The following is a 13,789-nucleotide window of genomic DNA, read 5'->3' as shown; positions in this document are numbered from 1 at the left end:
ATCTCACCTTACATAGTAACTTCTTTAAATGATAGATATATACACTAACGTGCCTGCATATATCATACAATATTTTATTATTGCAGCATAGAACTATCATTTCAGAGTTTTCAAAAGCCGAAGAAATGAGTCATAGATTATGTATTCTTTAATCTTACAATCGCAAATCTCTCTCTGTTTGAATGATTACTTCACCTCATACCAATATTTTAATTTTTAAGGGTTCCATTTTCTTCTGAAAGAAGACGCCTGATTTATGGTAACCATGTTTTGGAGTGTGGTATGCACAACTAGTCTTTATATATATACTATATAGAAAGCTTCCATAATAATAAATGTGCTAAGAATTGAGAATATATGTGAACACGTCAATAATTTTTACGAATAAATAGATTTTTTTTGTTCGAATTTTGAAAGGATCGAGATTTTCAATATAATAACTAGATATGCTATTCGCAATTTATATTAATTTATTCATAAATTTTATTGATTTATTCGTTATTCTCATTTCTCATTAAAAATAAAATTTACTAATTTTTTGAATATCGTTATTCAACACTATAAATATTTTATTCAACATTATATATATCTTATTCATTAGTCTCACGATCTCACGAAAAATAGCAATATCACTAGAACATACCCCTATATATAAAATAAGCAATAAGAACTAGGAAAATGTATGAATTTATGTGGAACACATATGAATTCGCTATATAAAGATATTAATTGCGAAAAATAAATTTTTGCTACCCTTTGGGATTCGAACTCAAGACCATGAATTCATCCAACAGGATGATGAATCAACCGTAAATCTTGATGATCTAAGGGCTGAAAATGATTCTCATTTTATATCTTAAGAAATGTACTTATTTTAGCCCTCTTATATATATATATATATATATATATATATATATATATATATATATATATATATAGGGTTGGACTCCTGTGAGAATCTATAATCTTGTAAGAACTAAGAACTATCTTAGACCATAGATTAAGCTTAATCCAACGGCCTAGATTATAAATTAGGCGATTAATTAATTTACAATCTTTAATTTTAGTGCTGCGTTTTTTATGAACAAGGGTAATAATGGAAAATATGTTTAATGTCCTTATGGTATGAATCATCTTAAATTTGATAAATCAGAAATGAATCCCTTAATTATAGGGTTGACTCCATTTGTTTGAATAAAAAAAATTCACCTACACTAAATAAGCTATCAACATCAATCTATTCATCTCCACCGCCATTTTCTACCTATCATAGCAATAAATATTCAAGCTCTTACTCCACCATTTTTTTAACTTTGTTCTTCAACTTTGTTCACGCCGGAATCGCAAAAAGCGGCGAATAGAAGACGCCTTTCACCTTGTTCACGCTGGGCTCGGAAGAGGTAATTTTCCGATTGAATTTACTTCTTTCTTTTGCTGGCGGAAATTTCTATAATTTTTTTTTGCAAATCGTCAATTGTTCTTTTTCGGCGATTATTGGCGAATAAACGATGATATATGCAAATGTTTGTTTATCTCTTGGGTTTTATATAATGTATGTGGTTGTGAGTGGTTTTTTGTTTATCTCTTTGTGTTGAACAGTGATTTCTTGGTGGTACTTTGAACAAAAAAGTATGAACTTTGAACTTTCAACAATTTTTTGTTTGAAAATACAACAATATATGAAAATATTTTAATTTTCGTTCAGTTTTTATGTTTTTTTTTTTCGGCGGTTCCCGACGGTGGTTCTTTGATAGTGAAGAGTGGTGAATAGTCTACAATCTATGAACATATTTTCTGTTCCATTCATATATTGCATTTTTTCTTGTTCATAATATGGGTTTCATTGTTCATGTGACAGCTAGACCATCCAATAAGGAAATAATATTGCAAAATAAGTTGATAGAAGCATAGGCGAGAGGTATGAATTAAGTACTTGAACAAATGAGGTATGCTCATTATCTATTTTTGATCTAACTTGACATTATTTGCGGCCACAAAGTGGAGGCAAAGAGTTCTTCATAAGGCACAATTATATCGCTAGGAAAGTCAAGCGTGAGGCAGGTAAGAATGATGTACTAATGTTCATTAAATTTAGTAATATTCACAATATTGTTGCTCTTGTTCACCAGTTATTATTCATTAACTGAAATTGTTCATTAACTGTATTGTTGTGCTTGTTCACAAGTTTAGTGTAATATTCACGATATTGTTGTGCTTGTTCATGAGTTTCATTGTTATTGTTCATTACCTTAAATTGTTCAACATATATATTCATTTCCATTATCGTGAACAGTTGGCACGAAGAGAATGCACTCATCCAAACCTGATACGGCTGAACAATCATTGATTTTTCGGCGACTTCCGTTGAAGCAACGATAATTTATGAACATCTATGTTTTACTTTGGGATTTTCAATAATGTATTTGTTGTTATTTTTTCCCGTTGCTTTCCGACGACTTGAAGAAAAAAATTGTTGCGTACAAGGATGGGTCGTTGTTGGTATCATTGTCATTGTCGTTGTTGGGATATTCACGGTATTGTTGTTTTTGTTCAAAGTGTAATTTAATGCTTATTGTTCGTTACATTTAGGATATATTCAGTAGATGTGGGATATTCATTCATGTAACTAGTGATATGTTTATTGGATTTGAGAATCTTATTCATTGTATTGTTGTTTTTGTTCAAAATGTAGCCTAATGCTTATTATTCATTAGATTTGGTATATGTTCATTACTTGTGAGACATTATGAACAGTATATGTTCATTTATGCCACTAGCGAACATGAACAATGTATCAGAGTTTGTGAATAGAATATATTCAAACATGAATAGCACAAAAGAACATGAACAAATGTGTGGTGATCACACTATATGAATAGTGTATATGCGAACATGAACAAGTGAATACATGACCATTAACATGTGCATAAACATAAATATGCAAGTGTATATTGTATATGCGAAGGTGGACAAGTGTATTAAAATTCAACAAATACTACTTGAGTGAAGTGCATGGCATATGATTCGTTAAAATTATATGGGAAATCTCTAAAAACTTGGACGAAAGGTTGTAGATATAATTTAATATAAAAGCATGTACTTGACAATTCCTATTAGTATTCGACAACTACAGTATGTCTTAGTTTTCTTAATCGAGAAAAAAAAAGTTCATGTGGGATTCAAGAACAAATTCAAAAGTTTGATGAACTCCACAATTTTTTAGGTTGTTTATCTTGAATTTCGAGTGATTTTTCTAAATTAGTTGGTCGATGATTAATGAATAATCTGGTATGATTCATGAATAATTCCAAAAAAAATCAATGAACAATATTTCATCTCAACTTAGCATTTCTTTTCCTAAAAACATATGATTTATAACATACAGTAAATGCTTTAAACAATAACAACGAGTTCAGAAAAACAACATCCACGATGAACCACATACCACAACAAACTAAAAAATTGAAAGAAAAAAAAAAATCAACGCCAGTAACAATTAACATAACTCATGAACAATATTTGAAAAAACGTGAATAATGAGAATTGTCTTTTTCTCATTTTTTTAGGTGTGTGGTACCAATAATTTTGGGATATATATAGTGTGGGTCATGAACAAAATAAAATTGTAATCTTTTTGGTATTTTGGTATGTTGTTGGTATGAATTATGTGGTTTGGATAATAAGAAAGGTAAATTTATATGAATACTCTTGTTAGTAAAATATGAATAATCTGTAAAATGAAAAGATACATAATTCATGTTGTTAACAATAGTAAAATATGAACATTTTTCCATGAACAAATAAAAAATATGCAGATACTTAAACTCTATCATAACATGACAAATTTTGATTATGTATATGGAGTCCAAGAAACATGAACATGATGAAGCTTTATTCAATTGGACACGAAATCAAAAAATACATATTTTGATTAAAAAGATCAGTTGTGGGTTAGTGGATATGGGATGATATGATTAAAATATTAGATACCATAATTAGGAGATACGTTTTTGCTTATTTAGTGGAAGAGATCGGTTATGATAAAATAATAAAAGACAAATCAGCCCTTAAGTGCCGAAAAGTTGTGGGATTTCTTAAATCATATCCCAGCCGTTGGATTGCGAAAATGAAGGACTGTGATTGGTTCCTAGTTCTTACAAAATATTTGAGTTCTCACAGGAGCCTCTCCCTATATATATATATATAGAAAGAGAGAGAGAGAGAGAGAGAGAGGTGTTTCCGTTGAGAATGTTAAATGTGTTGATAATTAATAATGAGGTGTGAACACGCGCGAATAAATTAATAACTGTTATGAATAAGTCAATCATTTTTATGAATAAATAATTTGGTCTAGGTTCAAATTTTGTAGATTGATTACATCACTAAGGTTTGAACAAATTTCAATATGAATGAAATAAGAGGAGTGAGTGTTCCATTGGCTCAACATATCAAATTGCATAAAGCTCAAAAGCCTAGTACTAAAGAAAAAAAGAGAGATATCTGCAGAATTCCATATGTAGATGTTGTGAGAAGCATTATATACAGTGAGATCTGCACTAGACCTGATTTAACACGTTCTATAAATGTTTCTAGTAGGTTTATGACAAATTTAGGCAAAGTTCATTGGAAAGCTTTTAAATATATCTTGAGATATACTCCCTCTGTCTCACTCCAATATGCTCATTTTCCATTTTAAGTAAAAAAAAAAGTGTACTTAATTGGTGTGGATCACACCACTTTTCTACTAAAAATTAAGTTTTCTTAATCTTCGTGCCCAAAAGAAGTGAGCCTATTGGAGTGGGACGGAGGGAGTATATAGCAAGACTGCTATAGATCATGATATAATGTGTTTGAAAAGAAGTTTGTGACTCACGAAAAGACTTTTTTTGGATATGTTAATTCAAATTATGCATCTAATATTGATACAAGGAAATTCATAACTAGTTATGTGTTTACTTTGTTTGGAACAACTGTAAGTTAGAGGTCATGTTGCAATCTGTTGTAGTGGCTCTTTCAACTACAGAGACTGAATACATGGCTATTATTGAAGATGTGAATAAGGGAATTTGGTTAGAAGGTACTCCATTTGTCTTTCCTCACTTAACCTAATTCTTTTTGCAACGGTTATTTAGGAGGAAATGTTTATTGTGTATAAAGTGTTATGGCTCACTTGTTTGTGTAAATTATTGGTTCTTATTTTTGTCAAAAATGAATTAGGCCAAGTCAGATAGGACAGCCTAAAAAAGAATGCAGGTAAAGTGAAGCATGACGAATGGAGTATTTTGCAAGAGTTTGATCTTCCACAGAAGATTGTGACCATACTCTTTGATAATCAAAGTGTCATTCATTTAGTAAAGCATCAAGTCTTCCATGAAATATCAAAACATATAGATGTCGAATTGGATTTTGTTAGAGACATTGTTGAAAATGAAACAGTTCAAGTGGTAAAAGTCTCAACTAAAAAGAATGTGTTAGAGACATTTTAAACAAGATTCTTCCTATTTAAAGTTTAAGTATTGTCTTAAGTTGATCGGTGTTACCACTCTTAATGAGAGGTGCTATTTTTCGTTATAGAAGGAAAAAGGTAAGTATGGATGATAAAGTAGTCAAAATAGAGATTATTGAGGAAACATGCATGCATCATACATAATTTCTACTTGATAGTCAAAATAGAGATTATTGAGGAAACATGCATGCATCATACATAATTTCTACTTGATTTTTTAAACTGAGAATGTCATCAGTAGGCTAAGGTTTGTCAGCTGAGAGTTGGCTAAAAATTGTCCACTGAAGGGTTAGTTGGAAAGTGTCAATTGACGAAGGTCGTTAGCTGAAAGAAGATTATCACCTAACTAAGGTGGTTAGCTTAGGGTTAATTGATCACCTAGTGGATCTATTAGTGCATCGGTTATTCTATTAGTTAATTACCTTCTTGAAAGTTAGTCTACAGTGTTGATTATTCTTGATCAAGTTTATTTTTTACGACTATAAATATAAGTGGATGGGGTGAATTTGTAGAGAGAAATTTGTGGATCACCTAGTGGAAAGTGTCAATTGACGAAGGTCGTTAGCTGAAAGAAGATTATCACCTAACTAAGGTGGTTAGCTTAGGGTTAATTGATCACCTAGTGGATCTATTAGTGCATCGATTATTCTATTAGTTAATTACATTCTTGAAAGTTAGTCTACAGTGTTGATCATTCTTCATCAAGTTTATTTTTTTACGACTATAAATATAAGTGGATGGGGTGAATTTGTAGAGAGAAATTTGTGTACCATATTTAGATTACAAAGAAGAGCGGTTCAGTGTTCTTGGCTTGAGAGCTACGAGTTCTTTTCTATTTAGTAGATGTGTTGTTGTAATTTCCATCGAGATAAATACATTCATATTTTCCCTTTCTGTGACGTAGGTTTTATAATCAAACCACGTAAAATCTTTGTGCGTTGTTTTTCTATTTCTTTAGTGTTTTTCGTTTCTTGATTAAGTTTGAATATTCTTGGTGACTGGATCCTAACACATATAATTGAGAAAATTTACAGTATATTGCCAGTCAAAGTAAATTATTTGTTCCAGGTTGTTACTTTTTAACAAATTCAATAATAATAATAAATTGTAGACATTCAAATAGTGCGTATCTTTTACATAAATAGAGAGGTCTAAAATTTAAACCTAATTATCCCCCTCCCTTCAAATAAACAAATAAAGAGAAAAGTAGTAATTAAGCCCCTAACATGGACACCCCTATGGCGTATATGGCCCCTTATACTCAACATTAGATCAATTAGCCCCTTGATGTCCCAATTTTGATGCAATTAAACACCTTCCCCCCCCCCAAACATTGTTACACACTGTTAGTTCTTTTCAATTTTTTATTACATATGTGGAGGTAACGGTGTTGGTTCTTTTCAATTTTTTATTACATATTTAATGGGACCCATCACATTTAATATGCAAATTTCACCCTTTGTTTTTCGCTAAGCTTGCCACGAAAATGCCATCTCAGCCCACCTCGCCGCCTTATGCGCCGTTGTGGACTAGCGTAGGCGCGATCTTCGACACAACAAAGTTTTCTGGATAATTAAAAGGAGGAATCGCTAGAACAACGTCGAGCGGGATATGTTGAACAAAGCAAACTACACATTATAAATAGTGCCCCAAATAATACTCCCTCCATCGCACCTATCTTGAGACACTTTTCTCTTTGAACGTCCCACTTATCTTGAGACATTCCTTATTTGACAAAAATTTACCCTTTATTTACCTTTTCACTTTTTCATCTACACACAAAACACCACTTTCTTAATTTATGCGCTAAAAAAAAGTCTCAAGATAGTCGGGACGGAGGGAGTATATGGTAATGAACTTATAAAAGAGGTGGCCTTGGATGTGAGGCAATACTTAATTCTCCCATTGTCGCGGAAGCTGTCGGACACGAGGAACGTGCCCTACCCCAACACCCTCATCCTTTCCTCGAAAGAGTAAGAACTCAGATCTCCAGACCTCACAACCTCAGTGACAAAGTCTTTTGTTGGCTTTATGATTTTCTTTACCAAAGCTTCTACGATAGGGCTTTGTGCTCTTTCAGGATCGCGACGGCTCTATGGAGGAGCTCCGCGTGCTTCCACAGCGATGTCTTCGCCCACGATTTCTGTGCAACTTTTGCTGTCTCCATCGCCTTGTTCACCTCCTCTTGCGTGCAAACTCTTGTTTTGTTTTAATTAAAATCATATGCAAATATATATCTAACTGGAATTAGGTATATAATCTATGACTTTGAACTTTGTAGTGAGTCTTCCTTGTGGTGGATTGACAATGGCGACAAGTTCAATAATAAGAAGAAAATTGTTAACATGTCGTAGGAAACTATGTTGAGCACTGAGAACTCCTCTGTTGTGTCCAATCTCGAGACTGAAAAGAGGCCGTTTGAGGAGCTGGAGAATGCAGTTGAGCCCTAGGATTTAGACTGCATTTGTTTTCTCCTATGGTTTTCCCCTACCGCCGCCTTCGAGTCATCAAAAGGCGGTGAGGTGGGCGGAGATGGCATTTCCGTGATGAGCTTGGCGAAGAACAAAGGGTGAAATTTGCATATTAAATGTGGTGGGTCTGTAACGCCCCGCCCATTTATATTAAGTTTAGAATTTATTTTAAGCTTAGATTAACTAATTTATGCCGGGAAATAAAATGAATTTATTTTTAATGCCAACAAAATGATTTACAAAATCTTTTGAAAAATTCATGTATTCAAATCTTTATGCATTTCATATTATTTAAAGTGATCATATGTGATTTATCTCCATGATTAAGTATTTATGTGTACATGATTTAATTTAAGTTTATGTTGGATTTTAACTATTTAATTGTGTTGGGCTTGATAGTTATTTTTTTTTATTTGGGCCTTTTAGCTAAGGTTAGTTGATATATTTATTTAGCATTTAATCCATAGCCAAGCCCAACCCCATTTCTCTTTATGCCAATACTCCCAACCCAAGTACAACAGCAACAACAACAGCTACGCAGCTCACCCCATGCGCCCACTCCTACAAGTCATACAAAATCCCCTAATCTCAGGGATTTTGGGTAAATTTTTCAATGCTCACCTCCCTCTTTTCAATCCTTCACGCATGCTTCAATTCTCCTATAAAATATCCTCCTCATTCATCTTCTCTTCTTACCACAACAACACAACTTCTACGGTAAAGAATTCTTCTTGTTTATTCAAGCCTCAATCTTCTCATTCATTTTCTAATATCAGCAGATTTCTTTCATATGCAGAGAAAACCATCAAATATCTGCCATTTTTACAGAAACCACCGAACAGAATTCATACAAAAAGGTTTCACCTTTCAATTCCTCTACTTATTCATTCATGCTCAACATCATAGTACGAATAAAACCAACTGTAGATAAAACAAAGAGATACTGAATATTGTTCTTACATTTGGTAACATAGATGAAAAGATTAAAAGATATAGAAATGAAGAATTTATATGAACTGGTGTTGTGTGTGTGTTGGGCTGGATCGTGAGAGAGATGCGAGACAGAGGGAGGCCGCGGCACGGCGGCTCTGCCCGCTGCTGTAGGACCGAGGACGAAGAGAGAGAGGGAGGCAGGAGCTAAGGGGGTGACGGTGGTTAGCTCGGCTAACTGCTGCGGCCGTCGGACTTCGGAGTGAGGCGACGGCAGGGTTGTGAGGGAGCCGGTGAAGGCGGCGTCCTTCATCGACTGGAGGCGACGCGGAGGCGCGTTCGCCGGAGATCGAAAGGGAGGTGGAGGGTGCGGCGGCAGTCCGCTTCTTCTGCTGCTGCCCGACCGAAGTTGGAGAGGGAGAGAGATAGAGTTGGGGGCTAGGACGCCGGTGGTGGTGGCGTGAAGCCGCTGCCGTCGTCCGCTGGATTTTCAGAAGGAGGCGACGGCGGATCTGCCACGAGGACGCCGGAGGCGGCGGCGCTCCGCGGCGGCTGCGCCTGCTGCCGCCAGTTGAGAGAGAAGAGGGAGAGAGGGCTGAGCGGGGCTGCTGGCGACGCTGGGTGCGTGCGTCTGTGTGTGAGAGGCGAGAGATGGGGGAGAGGGGAGTCAGGGGACGGCGGCGTGGCCGGCGGCGGCTATGGAAGCCGGAGAGGAAGAGGGAAGCGCAGCAGCTGCTGCTGCGCCGTGCGTGTGTGTGTGAGGTGTGTGTGCGTGAGTTGTGTTTAAAGTGAAGAAGAAAGGGTTTGGAAGTTGGGCTTGAGCCTTGGGCCGACTTTAGTTTTTCTGTTGGGCCGATTTTTCTTTCAGTTGGGCCAGTGTTTAATTAAATGGTTGGGACTCATTTTATTTAAACTTGGGCTGCCATTTTTTTTATTTTTGGGCTGCGAATTTTAAAACAAAAACATGGGCTTCCATTTAATTGTTAGACTTCTTTAATTGATTTATCAATTTAATTCTTTAATTTGGGTTTAAATTAATTATTTTTGAAAAAGTTTGCATAATAGTATTTTCTTATTATGTGCATATGTTAAATATATTTATTTAATTATGTGAGTTAAAGCATGAATTAATTTTTGCATCAAACATTTTACATAGAATCATTTATGATTAAATTGGTTTTATTATTAAAAATCGAATAAGGATATTGTTGGTGTCCTTGACTCAAGAATTTATTTTCTTAAATATTTAATTATTAAAATATGAAAACCCGGCTAAGTGAATCATAGGATGATAAGCACTTCACTATGACTTAAGATTAGATTCGGGAGACCTATTAAGATTATAGATTTCTTGTAGGCTTTGTGGATCGTGAGGACTAGCACTGCTATACCAATTCAGAGTTAAGAATAAACGACAGGCTTTGCCTATTCAGGTGGGCTTATTTACCAAATGTATGGTTTAGCTATTGAGCTTAAATGTTTCAATGAAATAAAAACTGTTTATCCGATAAAATATTTTGTGCACTCTGCTCTGTTTAAGGCTCGCAACAATGAATCGATCGAGGTTCTCTCTTGACCTAACACGTTATTTGAGAATTGTGTACACCTATTAGCTGATCTGGTGGGTTGATCTCCATCGGGCACTAATCATGTATGAGGCGTTATAAGGGTGCTCGACGGGATGTGTTCCGGAGCATTGGGTCCCAAATGGGAACTTGACTGGGTTACGCCCTCAGTTCAAGTAAAGCAGGAGTAATGGATCCGTCGGTGGCTAAAAGGTCCGGGATCACGGCGAGTAACGGAAAGGGAGTGTGACAATTGCGCGCAATATAATAAAATGTTTTAACATGCTTAGAAGTTATTTCAATTTAAAACCTTCTAAGTCATGTCAAGTATAATTGGATAAACTGCTCTTATGATTATGAAATGTTTATAAAAATGCTAGCCCACTAAGTACATTAGTACTTAGCCCAAAATTACTTTCAAATGTTTTCAGGTTGATTGGTCGGTGCTGACGGGGCAGAGCTGAGGCTAGAGTTCAACTCCGTATTTTGTCTTCCGCTGTTGCACTAGCTCTTATTTGTCTTTTGTTTCTCCAACTTAAGACTTTTATGTTAAATTCTGAATTATGTTTCTTATCGAGTTTAAATTCTCAACTTCTAGCTCTATGTTATTAACATTGGTTATCGGAAGCATGAAACCGAACTTGTGATCCTAAGGCTTAGAATGTTGTTGATTGATTAATATCACTTGATTTTTGTCTTTCTTCACTCAAAGGCTGTTCCCCGACTTTTATCCCATTATTTGAATCCCACAAGGTTCTTTCCTTATTTATTTCTATGATTTTAGTCGCACCTCGATTATATTTTATTCGTTCAAGAATTGGGGTGTGACAGAATGGTATCAGAGCATAAGTTTTCTTTCATGTCTCTGATAACCGTAAGCTCCTAATGTCGAGTCTAGAATAGTACCTCTAGGCTTCTAAGAAAATTTTGTTGACCCTCAGCTCGCCGTCACACTGTCGCAACAAAAGGTACGACTTAAAAATTTCAATGATTTTAAATCCTTTCAAAGTTTTTAAGAAGTGCGCGCTTTCAATGGATGATGTTATATGAATTGCTTATCCCTTTCATATTGTTATTTTGAGCCTTTAACTCATATAACCAATGTATGTATGTATGTCGTGTTTGGGACTACCCGAGCCCTTAACGAATCAATGAATTTATGGTCGAGTCAGATTCCATTAATCTTTCCGGCTTAAGAAAAATTTTATCAAAGGGGCATTTATTGTCCATATGTTTAAAAGTTTCAAAAGAAACAAATGATTAAATGAATGAAAAGTTTTCTGTTATCGTGTTAGGTCCACTGCCTGTACGATATGAATGATGAGTCTCTTACAAACCGTTTGAGTACTACCCAAGGATACTTTAGAAATGTTAGTCGTGAAAGCTCCGCTTGATCGATTTAAGTAAGAAATGATAAGATAGCAACGTTTAACATAGATATGTTATAACGTAGAAGAAATGTCATGAGATTAAGGTTTCACTTAAGTTATTCCATTTAAGTTTAGATTAGTTTCCACATAGAACTAGTCTTTCACATGGTTACACCATAGAAGTGATATATCTCATGTATATCTATATATGTATGTATGTATGCCGAATGGGTCTTTTCTTCTGTTGATTCTCGTCCGTCAATCAGAATGGAAGGTGCACCAAGAGGGCGTGGTAGAGGGCGCGGACGTGGCCGTGGGCGCGGTAGGGGATTTGTACCCGAAGAGCCTATTCCACAAGTAGCACCAAATCGCACAGCCGAGGAAAAGTTTCGCAAGGAAAAACCTCCAACGTTTGATGGATTGGGCGAACCTGCGGATGCCGAGAAATGGGTTAGGGCAATAGAACGGATCTTCAACTACATCCGTTGTGATGCTGAGGAGAAAGTGGCATGTGCAACTTATCAGTTGGTGGACGAAGCTGACTTTTGGTGGGAGTCAGTAAGGCGGACTATGACTGACGAACAGTGGGAGAATTTCACATGGGAAGAATTCAAGGCTGAATTGTATGAGAAATATATACCAGGATGTTACCGACAGAAGAAACAGAATGAGTTTTGGAATCTGAGACAGAAAACGGGAACTGTGACTGAGTACGACAGGGCCTTCAATCAGCTATCAAGATATGCTCCGACGTTGGTGGACAGTGATGAGACACGCGCAGAGAAGTTCAGAAACGGACTGCGTCACGAGATAGCGATTTCCCTAGCAAGTCAAGGGGGTCTCACATACGCGCAGACATTGAGCAGAGCCCTCACTATTGAGTCATTGTTGCCAAGGGAAAAAGGAAAATCCCCCGAACAGTCTGGATTTGTACCATCTCAAGATGGTAGTAAGGGAAAGCGAAAATGGAATGAAGGAACTGGTGGAAACATTGGAAATGGGAAGAAACCATGGGTGGCGAATCAAAATCGGAACCAACATCAGAATCCACAACCTCAAGCAATGGTTCAAACTCCTTGCCCAAAATGTCAAAAACTCCATCCGGGAGAATGTCTGAAAGGAATGAACGTCTGCTATAACTGCGGAGAGGCCGGGCATTATGTCTCGAATTGCCCAAAGAAGGGAAGTGGAGCACCCCAACAACAAAATCCCGGGAACCAACACCGACAAAACCAAGGTCCTAGAGGAAATCAGGGGCAACCACAATACGCTAGGGCCTATGCCATTAACCAACACCAAGCAGCAGGAGATCACGGAAACGTGGCAGGTACGATTAATGTTGTCGACATGTCAATTATAGCTCTATTCAATACTGGAGTATCCTATTCTTTCATTTCATATGCTGCTTGTAAGATATTAGAATTGACGCCACAATCGTCCATAACAACGTTAGAAATTAGTACAACTGACGATGAAAGACTGCTACTAAGGACGTCACCGCGAACTCAGAGCTCGATATAGGCGCTGAAACATTTAGACATACTTACATGTTATTCCTATGATAGAATTTGATGCAATCCTCGAATTGGTTGACTTACTCAAGTCAGCGCCACGATACTTTTTAACAAGAGAATGATCCCTCTTCAATCTTCAGGAAAGGACGAGACAACCTTCCACGACATAACGACGTACCAGATTTTGAGGAAAATTTTCTAGTATGCTAAACAATGTCGCACTATTAGAAAGCTAAGGCCGTATATGATTTAGTGCCGCATAAGAGTTGAGTGGAATGAAAGTCTAGTATCTAAACTAGATGACCCATATATGCAATTTCGAGGACGAAATTTTTATAAGGAGGGAGGGATGTAACGCCCCGCCCATTTATATTAAGTTTAGAATTTATTTTAAGCTTAGATTAACTAATTTATGCCGGGAAATAAAATGAAT

At 36.1% G+C, this 13,789-nt stretch overlaps 1 protein-coding gene and 1 long non-coding RNA gene across 2 annotated transcripts; both read left to right on the top strand.

Annotated features, from left to right (window-relative positions):
• Window positions 1–952: 952 nt before the first annotated feature.
• Window positions 953–2,633, top strand: LOC131021272 (uncharacterized). The gene is made up of 2 exons (XR_009100910.1): window positions 953–1,400; window positions 1,859–2,633. It is a non-coding gene; the product is annotated as an uncharacterized LOC131021272 (long non-coding RNA).
• A 9,476-nt stretch (window positions 2,634–12,109) lies between these two features.
• On the top strand, window positions 12,110–13,558 carry LOC131023335 (uncharacterized). The gene is made up of 2 exons (XM_057952879.1): window positions 12,110–13,169; window positions 13,497–13,558. The coding sequence occupies exons 1-2, from the start codon at window positions 12,110–12,112 to the stop codon at window positions 13,556–13,558; spliced, it is 1,122 nt and encodes a 373-aa protein (XP_057808862.1).
• Window positions 13,559–13,789: the final 231 nt, after the last annotated feature.

Source organism: Salvia miltiorrhiza, chromosome 4, assembly GCF_028751815.1.
Source record: "Salvia miltiorrhiza cultivar Shanhuang (shh) chromosome 4, IMPLAD_Smil_shh, whole genome shotgun sequence".
Taxonomy (NCBI): Eukaryota; Viridiplantae; Streptophyta; class Magnoliopsida; order Lamiales; family Lamiaceae; genus Salvia; species Salvia miltiorrhiza.
This window is presented reverse-complemented; position numbering and strand designations above follow the sequence as displayed.

Excerpts from the sequence above, each read along its gene's own strand:
- LOC131023335 (XM_057952879.1), top strand. The coding sequence starts at position 12,110 with ATGGAAGGTGCACCAAGAGGGCGTGGTAGAGGGCGCGGACGTGGCCGT. Across the intron at positions 13,170-13,496 it reads AGATCACGGAAACGTGGCAG|GAAAGGACGAGACAACCTTC; the intron begins GTACGATTAATG and ends TTCAATCTTCAG.